The sequence below is a fragment of the Podarcis muralis genome, chromosome 16 (genome assembly GCF_964188315.1).
Source record: "Podarcis muralis chromosome 16, rPodMur119.hap1.1, whole genome shotgun sequence".
Classification (NCBI taxonomy): Eukaryota; Metazoa; Chordata; class Lepidosauria; order Squamata; family Lacertidae; genus Podarcis; species Podarcis muralis.
The window spans coordinates 8,508,888-8,529,982 of record NC_135670.1 but is presented as its reverse complement, the minus strand read 5'-3'; the positions used below and the strand labels follow the sequence as shown (position 1 = coordinate 8,529,982).

The 21,095-nt window shown below is 48.8% G+C and overlaps 1 protein-coding gene across 10 annotated transcripts in view; it reads right to left on the bottom strand.

The window, feature by feature from the left end:
- UBAP2L (ubiquitin associated protein 2 like) overlaps window positions 1-20,824 on the bottom strand; it is a 51,294-nt gene extending 30,470 nt beyond the window's left edge. For 3 of the 10 annotated variants that reach the window (XM_028711186.2, XM_028711187.2, XM_028711192.2), the window contains exons 1-11: window positions 20,680-20,824; window positions 11,346-11,469; window positions 9,946-10,023; window positions 9,582-9,692; window positions 7,864-8,032; window positions 6,532-6,627; window positions 5,345-5,390; window positions 5,038-5,150; window positions 3,136-3,210; window positions 682-734; window positions 493-578 (exon numbers count right to left, since the gene is read on the bottom strand). In XM_028711186.2, the coding sequence (XP_028567019.2) occupies window positions 493-578; window positions 682-734; window positions 3,136-3,210; window positions 5,038-5,150; window positions 5,345-5,390; window positions 6,532-6,627; window positions 7,864-8,032; window positions 9,582-9,692; window positions 9,946-10,023; window positions 11,346-11,429 (911 nt within the window). In that variant the 5' untranslated portion in view covers window positions 11,430-11,469; window positions 20,680-20,824. Of the gene's footprint in view, window positions 1-492; window positions 579-681; window positions 735-3,135; window positions 3,211-5,037; window positions 5,151-5,344; window positions 5,391-6,531; window positions 6,628-7,863; window positions 8,033-9,581; window positions 9,693-9,945; window positions 10,024-11,345; window positions 11,470-17,139; window positions 17,172-20,194; window positions 20,324-20,486; window positions 20,511-20,679 lie in introns of those variants that run through there. The other 7 variants (XM_077920536.1, XM_028711188.2, XM_077920537.1 and 4 more) reach the window with 5 other exon arrangements.
- Between the last annotated feature and the right edge of the window lie 271 nt (window positions 20,825-21,095).

The following is a 21,095-nucleotide window of genomic DNA, read 5'->3' as shown; positions in this document are numbered from 1 at the left end:
ATGGAAAGATTGTAATAGCACGCCTCTGAATTCTTCCCAGGGTGTCCTGACTTAGCCCTGCCTGACCTCTGGTCATACAGTGGTACCTCGGGTTACATACGCTTCAGGTTACAGACTCCACTAACCCAGAAATAGTGCTTCAGGTTAAGAACTTTGCTACAGGATGAGAACAGAAATTGTGCTCCGGCGGCACGGAAGCAGCAGGAGGCCCCATTAGCTAAAGTGGTGCTTCAGGTTAAGAACACTTGCAGGTTAAGTACAGACCTCTGCAATGAATTAAGTACTTAACCTGAGGTCCCACTGTACTGGCCAGGGCTGAAGTGAGTTGGAGAGTCCATCAACATCTAGAGGACTACAGTCCTGTCCGCCACATCCTGGATAGGGCAATGGTTGTTTGCTTTCTTCCCCTGCTCTCTCCCCCAGCCCCGCCGCCAAAAAGAAACGCATTTCTAAACTAAAACCCAGCTACTGTGGCAGGCGCAAATTGACCACCTCTGTCCAGCCGTGATGGTCACATTTTCCGCAGGCAGAGGCACAGAGGAGACGTTGGAGGCAGTGAAGATCTTGGTCTCTGAAAGCTGGGGAAGGAAAGGAGAGGCAGGAAAGTTAGGGTGATCCCAAGTTAGAGAAGGCAAAGCGCACACAGAAAGGGGAGCGACGCAAGAGCTGGGGTGTACCTACATCTTCATTCCAGTCCTCGGTCCCCCATTCCTCCGTCGCCGTCCTCCATGCACCTGGCAAAGAACAAAACAGAGAGGGGGTTTGGTACAAGCGGATCCTGGGTGCTTCCCGGGAAAAGGGGGTGATTTTCAAGAAGCATTGCAAGCAGCTAAGCAGGTTGGTGCCCCTCGCCCAGACAGACACAAGCTTGGGGTGGGGGGAGAGGAGGAAAAATATGGGCACACCACGCAAGCTCCCCCATCCACTGAACCCCAAAGCAAAGAGGCTGGACTCTGGAATCACTGTGGGGAAAAGAGATGTCTTCCTTGACCCCGTCCTGAAACTCTCTTCCCTTAGGAACAAACGGTGATGGACAGCCCTACTGATATTCTACATGCCCAGTTCCACTGCTCTCTTGCAATCAAACGTGGCATCTCTCGACGCTGCCCATTCCTCCTCCTGCCACTGCCCCTCCCCAAAGTCCTGCAAAAGCCCAATTTTCCCAGAAGATCGAAGCCACCGGGTTAGGATCCGTACAAAATGGTCAAGTCAACGGAAGGTTCCGTTTGTGCATACATGTGTGTTCATGCAGATTTATAAACTGCTTCATTACAACAGTGTCTAAGCAGTGTATAAATAACTCAATACTACACGATGCTCGTGCATCCTGCAAGAGACTGGCTCGGCTGTCTCCCCCCTGCAAAAATTTGCTTTCAGCCCTATGAAAGCGAAGGCTGGTCTTTTACCGTCTCAAAGAGGCAGGTTGGGTAAATGGTTAAGAAAAAGCTGAATCAAGATACATTTCTTTCCTACTTTTACTAAATAAAAAAGCCCCCCCCCCCCCCATGCTGCTGTTCAGGTCACTTCCCTGTTCCTTGAAATCTTCATTTATTGACTATGGGCATTTAAAAACATGCATACACTCTGCTGGCACCTGAAGGTGTGTTTTGCTTTTGTTTTTTTCAAAAATCCACATAGCGCCATTAGCCAAAAGTGCAAGGGAAAAGATATGAAGACTTGAAACTGGGGGGAAAAGAAAACTCTGCAAGGCACTACAGCTGGGTGTTGGACGAGGGAGACTTGAAGCACCCCCCCCCCCGCAAGCCACGCTTATCAGGCATGAAGCTCGTCGAGAGACCTTGGAGCAGTCCCACACTTTCTCTCTTCAGTCTAATCCAGGTGCGTAACCCCCAGGGCTTCTCAACTCCCATCAGCTCCAGCCAGCAAGGCCAAGGGCCAGAGATGATGCAAGCTGGTAGTCCTGCCTCCCACGTCCCCGCACCTCCCCAATCTGCTCTGGGGTTTCTTCCAGCCCCCCCCCCAAAAAAAAGTAGAATGAGGGGGCGTGCCAGGAGAAATTCTGCTGGGCCAGCTTGAGAGGTTTTACTCGCACAAGACCTTCGCTAGATTCAATACCCTGTCAGCATTCGCCAAATCTGCAGAAGTCTGCACCCACTTGGTCCCTGGGTGGCTAGCAAACCCGACTTGTGTAGCAGGACTGCCTCCCCTCCGTAGTCCATTCCCCGCCTCTCTGCACCCGCAAGTCAGGCTATCGATGAGTTTTTTAGAAGTTGCAGAAGGGGATTAACTCAGGATTTCTTCATGGTCAAGGGGCACCTAACCTGTCTTCAGTGATCCCAAGTCTGCGCTCTTGCTTACGAACATAAGAAATGGCCTCACAGGATCAGACCAAGGCCTCGCCCAACTTTCTCTGCAAGAAATCTCAGCCGCCTGCCAGCAACTGGCCAGCGATCCACCAGGAGATTGTAAGAACCCACCAGTGTTAACTAGCCACCAGTTGGAACTGCAAACGAACCATCTGTAGATCTTGAGGAAGGCGTTGCAGCAGAAATTGCCTCATCATTGGCTCCTCAGAAGGCCAATTAGATGGAACCTCTGTGTTTAGAGGCAGTGTATCTGTGGATGCCAGATACTGGGGGACTGTCACCTTCAGTCCCGCTTGTGAGAGCCCAACAGAGGCACCTAGCTGGTCCCCACCCCCCAAAAAAACCCAGAAATATAGATGGACTCCTTGGTCTGAACTGACAAGGCCATTCTGAGCTTATGTCCCAAGGATACATGGCCTTGGAATCAAGATGCAAGAGCTTTAAAGAGCCAGGAGAGGGGAACCACAACAGGGGCAGCCACAGCCGGTGGAGGGTGCAATCAAAACAGCCAGGAAAGCAAATTCATCTCTCCCCCCCCCCCAACACAGAAAAACACAACACATGGAAGCCCAAAGCCCGCCTCCCCTTAAAAACACAGAGGTGTGGGGGAAGGCGGGTGGGGTGGGGTGGGGTGTCAGTGTTAGTAAAAGCACAGGCAAGAACGTACACATATTCATTAAATGAAACCAAACCGAGATGGAAAGAGATGGAGGAGGGCAGGGGTTGTGGAGTGGGAGGAACGAGACAATGACATATCCACAGATATATTCCAACTTATAAATAAAGAGATCCCGGGCAATTAGTGCACCTGGATTTCTCGTACCAGGAGCAGTGTCAAATTTTCGGGGATAATTTGACCCCTCACCCCTAATGTAATCAACTCCTGAAAAGAAACAGAAAAAAGAAAAAGAAACAGAAAAAAAGAACGGGGTAAAAACAGTGAAAACGGTTTTGTATTCTAAGAAATGAGAAAAGCGAGGCGATTCTGCCGCTGCCGCCACCCCCTTCCCCATCCCAAGACTACTCTGCCGCCCACCATACCTGTGGATATTGTTAAAATTAAAAATATATACTTAATACTACAAACTAATCATGGGAGTATGAAATGAGGAGAGCGTTCTGTAGACACCGTGGACAAGTAAACCCTCCTTGGGGGCCAATGAAAAGGGTCGTCCCTTTCCAGTGACAACTTTTAACAGTCCCCCTTTCTTAGCTCAGGACACACAAAGAACGGCGGGATCTACTTCCAAGAGAAAAGTTAAGACACTGCAGTTCTCTCCCCGCTTCTACATTTCTACTGCACATCCAGGTAAGGGAACCTTCCTGCCAAAACCTCAAGTGGTCTTTTTGTCCAAGCAGAAAGACAATGTTGTCTTCTTCTATGGAGGAAGGCCAGAGCTCAGAGGCAAGACCCAAGGTTCAATCCCCAAGGGCATTTCCAGGTAGGACTGGCAGAAAGGCCCCCCTCTGCCTGAAACCCTGGGAGGGGGGTGCCTGCCGGTCAGTGTAGACAGTACTGAGCTAGATGGACCAGGATTTCCCAAACTTGGGTCTCCCTACTGTTTCGGGGCTACAATTCCCATCATCCCTGACCACTGATCCTGCTAGCTAGGGATGATGGGAGTCCAAAAACAGCTGGAGACCCAAGTTTGAGAAGCTCTGGTCTAAGCCATTAGAAGGCAGCTTCCTGCATTCAAAACTTTAATTCCCTGAAGTTATGCTGTTGCTGAAAGAGATGGAAAGGGTGTGCAATGGAGCGGTGGGTGGAGATTATTTCTCTTCCCTCTCAAAAGCTTTGGGAAACCTTCGTTAAAATCATAGGCTGGCGGACCCAACTCACCCCTGCCCAGTGGAGGTTAACCACCACACCCTAAAGACCAGGAGTAGCTGATGTGATGCACTCAGATGATGCTGAGACTCCCAGCTCCCACCAGCCCCAGCCAGCGTGGCTAAAGCTCAGGGAAGATGGGAGCTGGGAGTCCAGAGGCTTGCAGGGTACCACAGGCTCTCCAACCCTGCACTAGGACTTGCCAGGGACACCCTCAAACTCCAGTGCAACTTTCCCCACAGGTTTTGCAGTCGAAAATGGATCCGAAGCGCTTAACGTGGATTGTAACTGCAACCCAAAGCAGTTTTAAACATAAATAAAACCAGCCTTTTTTTTTTTTTACAGCATCAAGCACAAGTAAAATGGCTGGGTTTAAGGGCATGATGGGGCAACTGGATAGGCGTTAAGTGGCTCTAGGTGGCAGAATTGGGCGACTTCAACCACACAGGAGCATGGCAGGTCATGTGCTGGGAATGGTGGTTCTCTCCCCACACCCCCAGTCTCCATTTAAAACAGTGTTTTTCAAACTTGGGTCCCCAGCTGTTGTTGGGCTACAGTCCCCATCATCCCTGACCACTGGTCCTGCTAGCTAGGGATGATGGGAGTTGGGTTCTCAGCTGTTATTGGACTACAGCTTTGAGCTGTGTTGACATAAAGGGATCTCTGGGGAAGGTGTCTACCTGCAATACCCAGAGCGCTGTTGCCAACCAGCCTAGTCAATACTGGGATGGCTGGACCAACAAGCTGACTTGATAAAATGCAACCCTTTATGTTGAAGAAAGGCAAGCTGTATTGAAGGGGACCCACTCGTTGGCCTTTTGACTGACGGGAGCTGAACTCTGGCCCCAAACTGCGGCAGCACAAAACGCCCAGGTCACTTACTCGTGCCGTCGTCCGGCTCAAAGCTCCCGGTGCTGTTCCATGTATTGCTGTTACTGTTCCCGTAGCCTTCTTCCGTGCTCGTGGGCTCGGCGTAGTCCGCGGGGTTGAAAGTTCTGGAAGACAGGGTGGGTGAGGAAAGGGGAATTTGACCGTACATCTCAAGGGCACGTCTGTCCTGCTTTGACCCTTTAGTCTCTTCCCTCCCCCTATCCAGGCCACAGGTGTGTGTCATCTGGTCACAGATAAACTCCCTAGCTCTGCCCACCCCACCCAAGAATCGAGATAAGACAAAGGCTGCGAAGCTTACCCCATGCCTTGGGCTGAAAACCTTCCTCCCCGCCTTCCAGATCCACCTGCAACAAAAAAAGACAGGCAGCTTTAAACCTTACTGGACCCGGGATGCAACTCTAGGTAAACTAAACCAGATTTTTAAAAGTCTTCTATCTTCACCCATCTCTTATTTCCACCACCAATTTCACTCCTTTGAACCAAGGATGGGACTACAACTTCCATCATGCATCGCTGATATCGGTCGGGGATGATGTAAGTCAGCCCCCCAAGAACTTTGGGGGGTGGAGACAGAGGGCCCCCAGCCTTGCTTTAAAGCAAAACAAAAATGAGTCTACTGATACAACCACCCACCTTGTAGGTACCAAATTGAGACTGAGAACTGGACTAGTGCCAGAGTTCAAATCCACAATGAAGGTGGGACAACTTGGGATATTCTAGATGTGGAGAACCTGCGACCCTCCAGTTATTGGGCTCCCAACTCTGACCATCTGCAGCAGGCATGGCTGAGGGCCAGGGTTGAGGGGCACTGTGGCCCCCAGAAGGTTCCCTATGGGGGAATGAAACTTCAAGTCTGAAAAAGCTTCCCCTGCCTGGTTTTAGGTGCAGTCACATTAGGAATTGAACACCTTGTTTGTTTGATCACCGGAGGTGGCCAGTCAGCTATCACAGCTGTAGGACTGAGTTGGCCAACGATGCCAAGATTGCTGTAGCATACGCTGTCCCCCCTTTATAGCTATGAAGGAGCCAGAAAGGGTCTACTGGTATGCAGCCCACCGTACGGCAGGAGGGATGGATTCAAAGGCACTTTAAATCAGGATTTATTTATTCTTTGTCTGTCCTGAGTCTTGCAATGTTCGTTTGATGACCCTGAATTCTAGTGCTAAGAGAGGAAAACCTTTCTAGATCAACTTCTTACACACCATACTTAATTCTATACACCACTCAATCACCTGCTTTTATGGTCTTACAAAAAGTGCATCTGATCCATCCTGTTCTCAAACGGACAAGCTAAGTAAGGGAAGCCTGAAAGTCTCGCTTTCCACACTCGATTCCCAGAAACTGATTATCAAGAGACACCCTGCCTCCGACAGTATGGGGAGAAAACAGCCATCGTGCCTAGTAGCCACTGGCAGCAGTCTCCTCCATGGTAATTTCCAGTCCTCTTTGTAAAAGCTATCCAGGCTACTGAGCCGCCTCTCTCACCTCTGCCTCGCCCGCGGCCTCGTCGCCCTCTCTCTGTGCCTCTTCCAGTGGGTCCGGCTGTCTTGCCACTGTCCAGTCCATTCTCCTGGCCCCGAACTGGAAGACACAAAACCACACTGGTAAGTTTCCAGTGTGTTGAGTGCATGGGGGGGGGGCAGGGGCGCAAGGCTCGAGTGCAGTGCTGAATGAATGAAGGATTCTTGAGCGACCTGCAGAGAAGCTGGCAGAAGCTGAATTGGCCAAGGGTTTGCCCTGCCCACCAGGTGCACCCTCTCGGAAGTTCAACCTCTTGCCAGGGGAGAGGTGGGCGGTGACAATCCACACATGATCCCCTTCCTCTACTACAGGAGAAGCAACCCACGCCACTCTGTTCCAGTTTTCCCAGCCCTGCCCTGCAATAGGCTCGTGTCTAAATTTTACAGACTCAGCGCCCTCAATTTCCCTCAAGGGTCTTTAGAACGAACCACCTGCTTTTAAAGGAATGGAGATACATGATCTTCAGATGAAAACAAAATACAACCCATAGGTTGCAAAACAGATGTTGTAAAGGGGGTTGGGTGGTCTTTTTTGTTTTAAAGAAGATAAAGGTAAAGGTAAAGGTACCCCTGCCCGTATGGGCCAGTCTTGACAGACTCTAGGGTTGTGCGCTCATCTCACTCTAGAGGCCAGGAGCCAGCGCTGTCCGCAGACACTTCCGGGTCACGTGGCCAGCGTGACAAGCTGCATCTGGCGAGCCAGCGCAGCACATGGAAACGCCGTTTACCTTCCCGCTGGTAAGCGGTCCCTATTTATCTACTTGCACCTTGGGGTGCTTTCGAACTGCTAGGTTGGCAGGCGCTGGGACCGAACGACGGGAGCGCACCCCGCCGCGGGGATTCAAACCGCCGACCTGACGATCGGCAAGTCCTAGGCGCTGAGGTTTTACCCACAGCGCCACCCGTGTCCCTTTAAAGAAGATACAAACACCCAAACAAAACACTTCTTTACCGTTGGCTTGTGAAACGGCATTTGTATAAAACAGGTCTCCATTTTAAAAAACAAAAAACCCTAAGGATCCCGATTACCCAAAACACCTGGATATTTGAAACATTTTGTTGACTCCCAAGCAGAGCGAACTATTAAAAAATAAAGAAAGTGTGGAGCAGGAATTAAAAATGTGACTGTTATTTTTCCAGCTCCGTGCACGGCAATGCCAGGTACGACAGGGAAGACATAACTGCCCCCACGCTGCACATCTCTGGCCGTGAGATTTTAACCATCTGCTACCTTTCCTCTCGTCTCGTTGCCCCACCCCACACCGGCAGCTACCCCGCACAAAGTCGCGACTCGTACACTCTCTTCCGCGGCTCGTCCCTCGGCCCCTTCTTGGCAATCCACCTCGTCGCCGGCTGAAGTCCCGCTCCCTCTCTCGGTTCTCTTTGCTTTCTTCGCTGGGTTCCGTCTGCCCGCTGTCTTTCTGTCCTGAAACCCCCTTCTTCTTCCCAACCATCTCCCAGGAGTGCTGTGAAGGGAGAGGCAAGATTTATTCCCATTCTCCATGCACGGAACACACGTTTAATTTCACAGATACATGCAAGAAACATTCTACAGGTTTCACTGAAGTTGGTCACGGTCATTTTATTAAAAAAAACCCACAATATTATTTTTCAAAAAATATTATTTTTCAAAAAGCACCGTACAGAAGAGATGCGGATATTCTTGTGCTGACCCCTATAAAACAGTGTACCGGGTGTGTTCATACATTTTAGATTAGTTGCAAAGAAGGTATTGTAAAACTAGACTTGTACCCGGTTATTGTTTCTTAAAGTTTATAAAGTTCTATTTTGGAAAATAAAAACTTCCATGAAAAAAAAGAAAGAAAAACCTGCTAGATATTGACTAGAGTTAAAATTCCAGTTCAGTTCTGGATATTTTTTGAGGGGGAGGTGGGGGCAGAAAGCATAATTGCATCAACCAGGTTTCATTTTTTCACATTTCTAAAATGAGAATTCATAGAAGGAATCAACACTGGAGTGAAGACAACAGAATATTTTGCCAACTAGAAGCAGTATGCAGAGGGGGCCGTGAATGTCAGGAGAGGAGAACCGCAAGATCTGGGCCTGGGCCGATGACCAGGTGAGTCTTCTCAGGTTGGGGGTAGAAAACCTGTTTCTTCCCAAGGGCCGCATTTCCACCTGGGGAACCTTCCAAGGGCCACATGCCAGGGTTAGACAAAAGTGGGTGAGCAATAAATGTACAAACCCACCCCTCTCTGTCACCCATACAGATGAGAGGCATTATCAGAGCTCAAGGACACATTCCAGCCACCCACAAATGCTTGGGATGCCAAGCAGGGCTAGGGAGCGGTGTGGCCTGAGAAGTGTTCCAAGGGCTAAGCCATGGGTAGGAAAACTAAGGTCCGGGGGCCGGATCCGGCCCAATCGCCTTCTAAATCCGACCCGCAGACGGTCCGGGAATCAGTGTGTGTTTACACAAGTAGAATGTGTGCTTTTATTTAAAACGCATCTCTGGGTTATTTGTGGGGCATAGGAATTTGTTGACCCCCTCAAAAATATAGTCCAGCCCCCCACAAGGTCTGAGGGACAGTGGACCGGCCCCCTGCTGAAAAAGTTTGCTGACCCCTGGACTAAGCTGAGAGGCCTGGAGTGGGGCATGCAGCCCCTTGGGCTGCTGTTCTCCCTGCCTGCCTTAGACCCACACTTAACTTTAATTTAAACCACAGAATCCTACACAGATTTTATAGTGCCCATGACCTGACTTTTCAAGATCTGCCTCACTCTGTCAGCTTTTCTCCTGGGTCTCTCTCTCTCTCTCCTTTCAAACTCCTATCAGCTGCAGTCAACGCAGCCAGTCACGAGGGATGATGGGAATTGTAGTCTAGCACAGATAGGAGACTGTGAACTGCCTCATCTTCCGAGACATGGGGTCTATACATGGGGTGCCCTTCTCCCCTCCCCAATGCTACTCCCTTTGGCCAACAGAGAATAAAAAAGGCCTTTGCAACCCGCAACGCCACTCTGCTAACCGAGCCTGCAAAGCCGCAGATTTACCGTGTCCGGGTTGCCTTCCAACAGCACGTTGATGGCTCTGTTGACATCCCCATTGCAGTCGTGCAAGGCAATGACACACTCATCCTGGTTCTTGCCCGTGATGTCGATCAGCTGCCGAGGGAGAAGGAACAAAGGATAAGGCCACCCGTCGACTTGGCTGGGACCTGTCACCAGTCACGGGACTTCAAACCCCTGAACCAGAGTGCCTCCCTCAAGCTATCTAAAGCAGCCATGAGTCCATCGTGTTCCTCTCTCCCAGGAGACATCAAAGACAGCTGGCAGGGCAAGGAGTTAAAAGGTACACTCTCCTCGGAGAAAGAGTCTTCCCCTCTCCTCACATCCTCCAGCATCCCCAAAAACTTACTTGTTTCACTTTCTCCTCAAAGTCAGCATCGTTGTGGTCGGATATCATCTGTGCAAGTCGGATTTGCTCTGCAGTGGCCTGTGGAGACAGGGGCCAGAGGTGGAAGTGTTAGAATAAAACAGGGCAGAGAGACAACAAGGTAGCCCTGTAAGTGGGGCGTCTGGCCGGAGGCAGGGAAGCTGCCTGAGTAAAGAATGAGCTTGACACTGCCATTCGCTCTGCCCTCAGATCTGAATTGGGTACTTCCAAGGCCAGGCAGCCACAGACATCAGTGAGGGAGGAGGGCAAAGCAACAAAGCTCCCACTATGAAGTTACGAGGGAAGAGCTGTGTAAAGCCCTGCCCTACTGGCTTAGATATTAATCACCTGCTCAGAGCTGATAGGGGGGAATTTTCTCATACAGACACAACTATGTAACTACGTTATTCAGAACTGTAACTTTAAGAATTTGCACCTGAGCTAGCTTCTTCTCTCACTAACCCTCGTCTTAAGATATTGTAAACCCAAGGAGCAGGGACTGGTTTGTGTAAGCCACTCTGCTTTTTGGCTAAGAGGCTGAGTACAAATACACTGGGACTAACACACTCGGACCAAGACTGAGAGGTTTTAGTCCTCAGTTAAGGGTGAGGATCCAGAGTGCAGTCTAAAGTAGGGATGATATGTATTTAAATTCTCTCCCATCGTGTCTTTTCTGATCTCTGTTAAACAAGGATAAAGGCGTGTTGTGATTATCAATGTAAGAGCTCAAATCCTCTATGTTCACCTCTCTTATTAATCTGGTATTAATTTTCTATTTCTTATACATATCAATAGCACAACATGCTTGCATGGAATGCAGATTAATGGAAAAGCAGAGGTTCTGGAACAGAAAGGATAAGATATTGTCCCCTTTTGCAACCTCTCTTCCCCTCTTTGAAAAAAACCCAAACGTTTGAAAACTGTAATAAAAATGAATGATAGGCAACTGGTTGGGCTTATCAATGGGGGAGGTTTCAAAAGATTTTCACTGCCCAGGCAACCAGATGTTTTATCCAGATAACCCAACAAGTTCAGCATCAGTGGCCGGGAAATTAGTCCTTTCACCTGCCACACGTATCAAGAAAGTTTGAACACTGTTTTCTCTTTAAAAAGGTAGAAGCGTAAGAAGGGTCTCCCCTTCTCCTTCCGATTCTTCCTGTGATTGCCCACAAAGCCAGAACTTTGCCTCAGCTGCTAAGCATGCAAGCTAAGAGCAGCCCGAAAGGGTGCGGAGGAGTTTTCCTTTGTCTCGTGGTAAAGACGTTAGGCCAGCGTGCTCTTAGTCACAACGGAAAAAAGGAAAAGGTGAGGGAGCCAAGAGGACTCCTCCCCTCCCAAAGCCAACTGGTTTCCATGGACACCCTGGCCTGCTCCGCCCTCACCTGTGGCCTCTGTTTGTGCTGTGCCTGGTTCTGCGTCTGCTCCCAGCTTCCCCGGGCTCGGTTAGTGCCCACCGATGTCATCATTTACAGTATATACAAATAACAGTATTTACAAGGTAGAACTCTGTGGAGTGGAGAGAAGAAGAAAAAAAGTTTTTTTAAGGAAACGAGCAAGCAGATGGCCCAGCCACATTTTGCCAACACATCCCCTTTTGTGATTAACATGGAAGAACCAACTCCTGATCCCTTAAGTCAGGCATGTCCAACAGGTAGATCATGATCTACCGGTAGATCACACCCAGTGGCAGATCACTGGCTCCCCCCAAAGAAGCTCAACACCTTTGACCTGAACTGCCAGATCACTGCCAGTTTTTAACTCTGTGAGTAGATCACAGCCTCTTGGGAGTTGGCCACCCCTGCCTTAAGTCAAGGGGTCAAGTATTCTTTCTCCCAGTTCTGCCCCACATCCTGGTACAAATTGCCTTCTTAAAACCATCAGCTTGCGAGGACTCGCGTATCCCAGGTGCAGAGTCCACTCCTCAAATCCCTCAGACTCACGCCAGTTCTCAAAGGGGAGAGTTCCAAGCTTGTTCTCAGCTTTGGGTGAAAAACCCTTTGATAAAACCCATCTCCTCAAGGAAAGTTTCCATGACCAATGGAAAGTTACAGGTTGGTGTTGCAACAAAAAAAAGAAAAGAAAAAGGGAACTTTGACAAGTTGGCATCTCAGAGCAGGGCAGCGACATTCTCAGGCTGAGCTGCATCCAGCAACCCTCAGAGCTGGTAACCAGGGAGTCGTCTTCGCAAGATCAGAGTTTGAAGCAAGGGTTGAAGCAGGGTCTTTCCTGGTCCTCGGGCTCAGATTCTGGCCCCAAAACCACACCAGTTTTCAACAAGAATCACAGCAGTTTTCAACAAGAATGAAGCAAAGTTTTATAAAGCGGCAAGAGGAGGTCCTCATAAATCTGCGCTGCCCTGCCTAAAAACAGTGGCACAAACCCTCTGGAAATTTGCACTCTGGAAGATACATTGAACCCAGAACGCCTACGAGCGCAAGGGATCAAAGAAAGCATACATTTCATAAAACCCACACCTAATAAGTTTGAGAGGAGGACCATAGCTCAGAGGCACCAGCTTCAATCTCCAGGTCATGCTGGGGAAAGGCTCCCTTGCCTGAAACCCTGGAGAGCTGCTGCCTGTCAGTGTAGACACTACTGATCTGGATGAGCTAATGACCTGACTTCCCAAGTTCGTTAGTAGGCTATTATTCACAGTGGCCAATGCTGACCAAATCCGATACAAAGAAATCCAACTAAACGATGGGTTCTATTAGAAATGACAATTCCCCCCCCCATGAGTTAACAAGACACTGTGGCCAGTGGGGGGACAGTTTTTTTCATCAGTCTCCCCTTCCTCCTGTTTTTAAAAAAACATTTGGGAGAGTAAAGAGGCCCTGGTACTCCATGGGCTGAAGCATGGCCAGAGTTTATACTAGGTGATTGCAGGGGAACAGAAACAACAGAAATAATATTGATATTTTTTTCTTGCAGTAGGGATGAAGGCGAGGAAACTTTTGCAGTTCAAGGGCCACATTCCCTCACAGACAACCCTCCAGGGGCCACATTTGCAGGGCCAGAGGAAGATATGGGCAGAGGAACACATGCAACTGTTAACATTATATCAGGGATGGGGAGATGTTTTGACCCCTAGATGCTACTGAATTACAATTCCCTAACCACAGGTGTGGGGATGTGGGTGGAGCTGTGGGTCAAACCACAGAGCCTAGGACTTGCCCATCAGAAGGTCGGTGGTTCGAATCCCTGCGACGGGGTGAGCTCTCGTTGCTCGGTCCCTGCTCCTGCCAACCTAGCAGTTCGAAAGCACGCCAAAGTGCAAGTAGATAAATAGGTACCACTCTGGCGGGAAGGTAAACTGCGTTTCCATGTGCTGCTCTGGTTCGCCAGAACATGCTTAGTCATGCTGGCCACATGACCCGGAAGTTGTATGCCGGCTCCCTTGGCCAATAAAGCAAGATGAGCGCCGCAACCCCAGAGTCGTCCGCGACTGGACCTAATGGTCAGGGGTCCCGTTACCTTTTTAACCACAGGTGTGCTGACTGGGACTGATGAGAACCGAAGTCTAACAACCTCTGGAGGGCCAAAGGCGTTAGACAGTAGGCGACAGTCCAACCACACAAGAACCAGAGATCTCTACACACCGTTCTATATTCAGCTAGGCAAGAAGCATTGCCACAGTTAAATGGTACATTCCAACCAGGGGAAAGCCCTTGAATAGGGTGCAGAGCAGTGGCAGCGTCTTGGAAGAGTCCCAAGGGCCACATCCATGCCCCAGGATTGAGGTTTTCCATCCATGCAATAGGGGTACTGTGCTTCCAACAGAGATTGCGGGAGAGCAGGACAGAGAGAGAGAAGGAAACCATTTCTCTCACACCAATGCAAGAACAAAGTTCTATGGGGCCACCAGAAAGGAAAGCATGCTTGAAAAATAGGCTTTCTCCAACAACTACCTACTGTTCCTTAGGGAATTCTGGCATCTACATGCAGAATGACCACGAAAACACAGCAATTATTCCCAGGCGATGGGAGTCGTGGGCAAGCGGATCACGTGGGTCTTGGGATCCTTAGTGGCGCATGCTGGGGGCAACTGAGCACAGGAGTGGCAGACAAAGTTACAAAGTGGTCTGGAACAAGGGACAAAAACTCCCATTGGTGGGTCCGTGCTACCTGTACACTCTTATCTCATGTATGAACTACAGCCACAGGTGCTAGATTCAGTCCCCAGCAAACAAGGTTTAAGGATCCCAGGTAGCAGGTAGAGCCAGCCTGACCAAACTCAGATATATAAGCTAATCGCCAAATGGCGATTAAACCTAGGTTGCGGTCACCACAGTGGCATGTCTAGATTTGTTATTTTTATTAATTTCATTTCTATACTGTTCTAGATCTTAAAAGAAAAAAAGCCAAAGCAACATTTGACAACACATTAAAACGTCAAATAAAACAATCCAGATTATAACAAATTCAATCTTCAAAGAAAATATTTCAGATCCTTTTGTAAGTGACATTTTGCTTTCCCCGTATTTATTTACCTACTTAATTTATAGAGCTGCCCCGTAGCAGAAGGACTCTAGGAAGCCAGTGTGGTGTAGTGGTTAGAGTATTGGACTAGTACTTTGGAGATCAGGGTTCAATCCCCGCTCAGCCATAAAGCTCACTGGGTGACCTTGAGTCAGTTGCAACCTCTTAACCTACCTCACAGGGCCATTGTAGGGATTAACTGAGGAGGTGAACCTCGGACTCCTTGGAGAAAAGGGTGGGATCTAAATGCCACAAATAAGCTCTTCTGCTTACCTGATTAAGAAAACTGGAAGGGCCAGCCAGATGGAGATGTCAGTTGCTAGCCCAGCACCCAGAGACCTCCATGTGGTTGCAATTGGACCGGCACCAGTCACAAAACGCACCTGGCGCCTGGCTAATTTCTAGCACTGAGCTTGTCTGTTAGAGGAAGTCAGGCAGCAGGCAGGAAAGGCCTTGGAGGCCTGCTCCCCTTAAGTGTGGTAGACAGACGAAAGACTCTGCTGCTACTCCATATGGGAGGGTTTTGCACTGTCTTTGCCCCGAACAGTAAAATGTCTTGGTAAAGACCCCTCTCTGACCGAGACCCTGGAGAGTTGCTACCAGTCAAGAACAGACTATTCTGAACTAAATGAACCCATGGTCTGACTCGAAACAAGTCAACTTCCCTTGCAGGGAGGAAAAGCTATAGCTCAGTGAAGTGAGGTCAGGCTGCAGCTAAACAACTGCTTTTCAGCAGTGAGCTAAGCAGCTCTGCATACAGAACACAGACTTTTAACCCTCTGTTCTGCAGGATGGCTTCAGGACAGAGTGGCCCCCCTCCAAACCCTCACAGCTTCAACAAAGTCGAAAACCTTGCTGAAGACAAACCTCTTAAGCCCAGCAGCCTGTAATAATAATAATTTATTATTTATACCCCGCCCATCTGGCTGGGCCTCCCCAGCCACTCTATAGTCATGATTTGTGTTAAAATAAGCTGGCTTTTGTAGTTCAGAGTCTGTTTTACTTGAATTTTCTTTTTTAAAAAACAAAGATGGGAGAACATTAAGAACAATTAGCATGAACCTGTTCCGCATGCAATATGCCATAACAGAATTTTATTTTTAGACCTTTCCAAAAAGGTTGGGAACGACGTCACTGCCCAAGACCTTGGGGAGCTGCTGCCAGTCAGAGCAGCCCTGATGGATCTCAGCAAATGTCTAGCATCCATTCCAGCAGCCTACTCCACATAACCAGACAGATATGTCCCAAGACGGCCACAAAAACAGGACAGAAAAGTGAGAGCAACAGGGATCCAGAGACAGACAGATTCCAAATTAGCCATCATGGCTAATAGGCCTCTCCCTCTCCCATCAATCTGTCTCATCCCCTTCTAAAGTTATCCAAACCAGCAGCCTTCATCAAATTCTACTGTGCTGAATCCTACAAATTAATGCAGCTTCAATTAGTTAATGTATAATGCAGCTTCAAAATACTCAGATGACATTGAGGTGGCTCTCTTCCCCTACACTCCTTTTCAGCCCCTACAAATTACAAGGCCTTCCAGGGGAAGCACTGTGGGGCTATTTATGCTCAGGTCCTGACCATAAATACCTCCCTGAGTTGGCATAAAAAGGAGCCTCAGTGCACTTCCTGTATTACAACGCCAGCAGCTTCCATCTCGTGGGTGGAATAAACTTCCTGTTTATACGTGTGTAGGCCTTCGAGTCAATGACAGAAATCTATAGTTGTCCATTGCTTCCATACAAGAAGTTTCATTCCCACACAAGTCTGGGGGCTTAGAGGGGTCTATTCAGGTGCCCTCAGTACCCACAGCTGGGAATTTGGAGAGAATCCAACTAGATTTCTCAGTCCCTACAGATCACTGCACCATCAAGAATAAGAGTTAAACAGCGTAATCACACCAGATTGGACACCCCGGAAACTCACTGATAAGCTGGAGAAGATTTTGCAGAGAGAGAGAAAAGAAACTCAGAAAGAACACAGAAAGGTCCAGATAAGTTGTGTGCAGGGGAAAGCCTGAAAATACTGATATAGAGAGCTAAAGAAAATAAAGAGATGAAGGATGTGATGTGATGAGTTTCTTTAAAGGAGAACAGCCACTATTATCTGAGATCACAGTTTGGGCCAGGATGAAAAGCTGTTGGTTTCAGTTCACTCAGGATAATTAAACATTAGAAACAATATTTATACAATACTCAAAGCCTTTCAGCCACACTACTTCAACTATCTTTAAAATAATTAGTAAGATTGGTCAGTGCTAGGATTCCTATTATTACTATTCAGTACGAATAGATAAGGCAGTGTTGCTCTCCCAATGGAAATTTATTCCTAAATATCTGACACCCCATCATATCAAAGATAAACAAGAGCACTGCTGATGTTCAGCTCATAGCTTGAATGCTTAATCATTACACTAAGAAAAAGTTCCTCAGATGCCTCAAAGCCCTGCTTCACATCCTTTTCCTGCAGAAGACCCCAGGTTTAATCCCAGGTAGGGCCAGGAGACCCCTGTTGGAAACTACAGAGAGCTACTGCTACCCAGAGTGGAGACAATACTGAGCTAGCTGGACTAATGGACTGAATAGCTTTCTGTGTTCCAAACAAAGTCTCCCAGAGCAATATGCAGTCTTCTTTTTATAAGTTTGAAGGAAAGGCTGCCATGGGTCTGACAGACCTTTTAGTGATGAATACCCTCACGTTAAAGAAGAGATCTGGTCCCACAAAGCATCTTCTGGGACTCCAAGATTCTAAGAACAAAGCAACAAGAAAGATGGTTATTGTTTTTCTGGAGAGAATAGATACTGGGAAAGGCCAGTGATGCTGACAGGGTGTTTAGGCTTCTGGCAACCTGAGCAGGCAAACTTCACAGCTATAGACGGAAAAACACAGGTACACACAAAAACCAAAGCAACTTTCCCTTTAGCAAAACATTTTTTTGTACCTAAGGGTGCAGTTTTCTGTGACTTAGCCCCACAGAAGTCAGTGAGATGTGGTTTGGAGTCATAGGACTGGACTGCACAGGAGATCACAATGAAAACACACTTTACAAAAAGCTATACACCTTAACCCTGAAACTTGTTTTGTGTCTACAGCAGTATATATATATATTTAGCTGTAAATATGATTTATTCATTAGTAGTAGTGGTAGTAATAACACCTAAAAAGGATCTTATCTGCTGGACTCTATTTTCTCAATATGAAAAAGTTTAGAGTATTATTTTGGTTAGTTACAAGAACTGCCTTAGGAGAGACATAATGGAAAAAGTGTTGACTTTCATTGTGCGATGCCTGAGCCCTTAAACTCCTAAAGCATGGATGGAGAACCTTTGGCCCTGAAGAGGTTGCTAAACTGCAGTTCCCATCATCCCTCAACCATTGGGCATGCTGAGGCTGATGGGAGCTGAAGTCCAACAACTTGTTCTAAAGAGCAAGGGAGGGAAAAGGAATATTAGCACAAATCCCAAGCCTCAGAAAGGAGAAACAAATAAATAAACAACAAAGCAGTCACTCACTGGTTCTGTTCCTTGTCCGTGAGGCAAAAATTAACAGCAGCCTAGGTTATAGAGGGATTGCTCCAAGGATTAAACTGTTCCATCTACTGTCTTTTAAAAGCACAGAAGCTGCAAACTTAAACCCACTTACCTGGGAGCAAGCCTCATTGACCTCATCACTCCTCAAGTAGGCATGGTTAGGATTGAAATGTACATTATTAAGAAGCACTTTCTGAGAAGCAAGAACTTAGGTAGAAGAAGCCAGGCAGAAGAGAAGATGCTGAATAGCAAGAACAGCAGAACCACGTGTGTTTGTGCTGTGTTGATGCAAGTTCTCTGGCACAAAAAGAGGGCCTTTTGAAGGATGGGAGGCAGAAGCAGTATGATAAGCAAGGACTGGCCACGGAGCTGCAGGCAGTCAGCTTTCTCAAAGGCACCAAATCTCAACTGAAATGGCCATGTGGAAAGTGGAGGCCCTAGAAATGGTACTGGTCACTTGGAGCAGATGGCCTGGCCGGAGGGGGCAGTGATGAGAGAAGAGTGACGGAGACCAACACAAACTCCCAAGGTTTGAGGAAAAATGAGCTAGCTGTCCTGCAATACAAGCAGAAACACCATTACGCAAACCCCACTGAGTGGCATTGAATCCTCAGGAGAATGGTGGTAGTTAGCTTTTAAAGGCAGGACAAGAAGAAGCTCTGCAGTATTTGAAAGTCTCTTTTCGTAAACACCACACCCTTTGGATTGAAAGCTTCCGGCACCAAGGGAATCCTGGTTCTTTCAGTGCTCCATCTGTCTGCCTGGCACCAGAGGTCTTCGCAAAGTGTCCTAGACAAAGTTGCAAGAGTAATCTGATAAGGAAGTTCAGCACCAATGCAACACAGGCTTCGGAGACCTGGATTCGAAACACCGTTCGGTCACAATGTTCACCAAGGCCAGTTATGCTGTTTCATCCTCAAGCAAAAACAGCGAGGGTTAGATAGAGGAAGGTAACACATCCTGAATTCTTTAAAGGAAGGGCAGTATCCAAAAATATTTTTAAAATCCAAGGACGCAGCCAGGAGTTTAAGGAACAGTCCAGAAAATTATTTAGCATAATAAAGGGGGAAGTTTTATAGCCAGTTAACAGTTTATTCAGAAGTTAAGTACTACTTGCACGAGGTAACTTTATAGTAAGGGATGCACTAGCAGCTCAAACTTACAAAGTAATAAGGTGAGAAGAGTCTTGCAAGATCTGGAAAAAGGCCCACCTAGTTCTTGTTCTCAAAGTGGCAACTAAACACTTCTGAGAAGCCCACAAGATGGGCATCAGCACAAGAGCATTGATTTTTAGGAAACTGGTATTCAGAGGCCTTTGTTAAGGGTGGACATAATAGAGCTATGATGATTTGTAGCCACAATGAGACTCGTCTTCTTAAGTTCCAGCAGCTTAAGTTCTTAAGTTCCTCAGGAAACCAACATTCAGAGGCCTTTGATATGGGACAAAATATATATCCATGATGACTCGTAGCCACTGATAAGAATCATTCGCCGTAGTCCCGCTTTGTACAATGGAGTTTACCTCTTTACTTCAGTGCCCAAAGGACTGCAGCTAGAAGGAGCCCGACCTAGCTTCAGAGTTACTCACACTGCTGCAAACTTGGCACAAGCTCTCCCCCCCACCCACAAAAAAAAAAGAAAGAAGAAAGAGGAGACTGAGGAACTTTCTCTCCTCCCCTGACTTTTTTTATTTTTAAATCGTTTCCACGTGCAGGTTTTTAAGGGCTACTTGGGGAATGTTTACAGATCCGCGGGCGGTGGGGACAGAAAAGAGAAGTCGTCTAACTCTCACAGTTCCCCTCCGCCACCAGCCAGATTTACCAGCTTTTTACATCCTGGTGGGGAGCGGGGGGAGAGAAAAACAAGGGGTCTTGGGGGGAACGAACAATGGATCCGGCTTTCTAGAGAGGAAAAGAAAAGTCTCCCCCACCTCGATCGCAGGGAGCTCCCCCCAGGCCTGGTTGTCCGGGAAGAAGGATCAGCTTGCAGTCAAGGGTGGGGTTGTGTTTGCGGTAAAGGATTTAGAGTGGTGGTTGGGGGGGGGGGAGGAGAGAGTTGGAAAGAAAGACTCCTCTCTCTCTTTTCCCCGGTCCACGGAGCTCTCTGGAAGCGGAAACAGCCCAGAGGGCCTCAAGGTGGGGCGAGGAAGAGAAGGAGGAATGTTTTAAAAATAGTGATGAGAGTAATAACCATAGTAAGAAGAAGGGGGGTAGTTTACCTACCCAGAGGTTGTGGGGAAAGGATCGACCTCGAAGAAGTTTGAGCTTTGGGGGGGGGGGATCGGTCCCGCCTGGTTCAGCCCGACTCAGCCCCTCCCTGGCCCAGCCTGGCGCGCTACGCAAGTCCCCGGCTTCGCTCTGGCCGACTAGGCCGCGGTGGCGCTCGGGACCGGAACTCTCCCCTCCTCACGCCCCCTTCCCCCGCCCTCGCCCCCTCCCTCCCTCGGAAGGCCCAGCAGCTCCACCGCCTCCTGGAACAGTTCCTGCCGGCCGGACTTTCCCCCCTTCTACTCACCCTCCACGGAAAGCTCCTTTTTTGAAGCCCAGGGGAAAGGGGGAAAAAAAATCCCCTCACAAAATCTATATACATATATAAGTATGTATTAAAGAAGGAATTTATTATTATGATATGGTGGGGTGGGGGGGAAGGGGCGGGGCCGGCGCTTAAAGGGCCCGCGCGCAATTCCCGGCGCGGCCGCCAACTTTACCTGAGTCTCCACCGCCTCCTCCGCCGCCGCCGCCGCCGCCACACACACTGACAACTAACCCAACGCGGCCGCGGGGCCGCCCCTCTGCCCCCACCACGTGACGCGCGCGCGCGGGGATTGGAGGGAGGGCCGCGGCGCGGCTTCGGCCCGCGTCACGTGACGGGCGGCGGCGAGGGAGGCCGGGCCACGCCCCCTTTTCTGTTGTCCGTCAAGAGTCCGCCCGCCCGCTCTTCGGCTTTATCCCGGCGCGCTTTCGCACTCTTACCCCGCCCCTCGCAGCCTCTCCCCGCCCCCCGAACGTTTCCATTGGCCCCGCCTTCTTAAAGGAACCACGTGACGCCTCCCTGCCAGAACTCACATGGCCAAGGATCCAAAAGGGGAGGTGGGTCTGTAGGATAGGGGCCGTTATCGTCAGC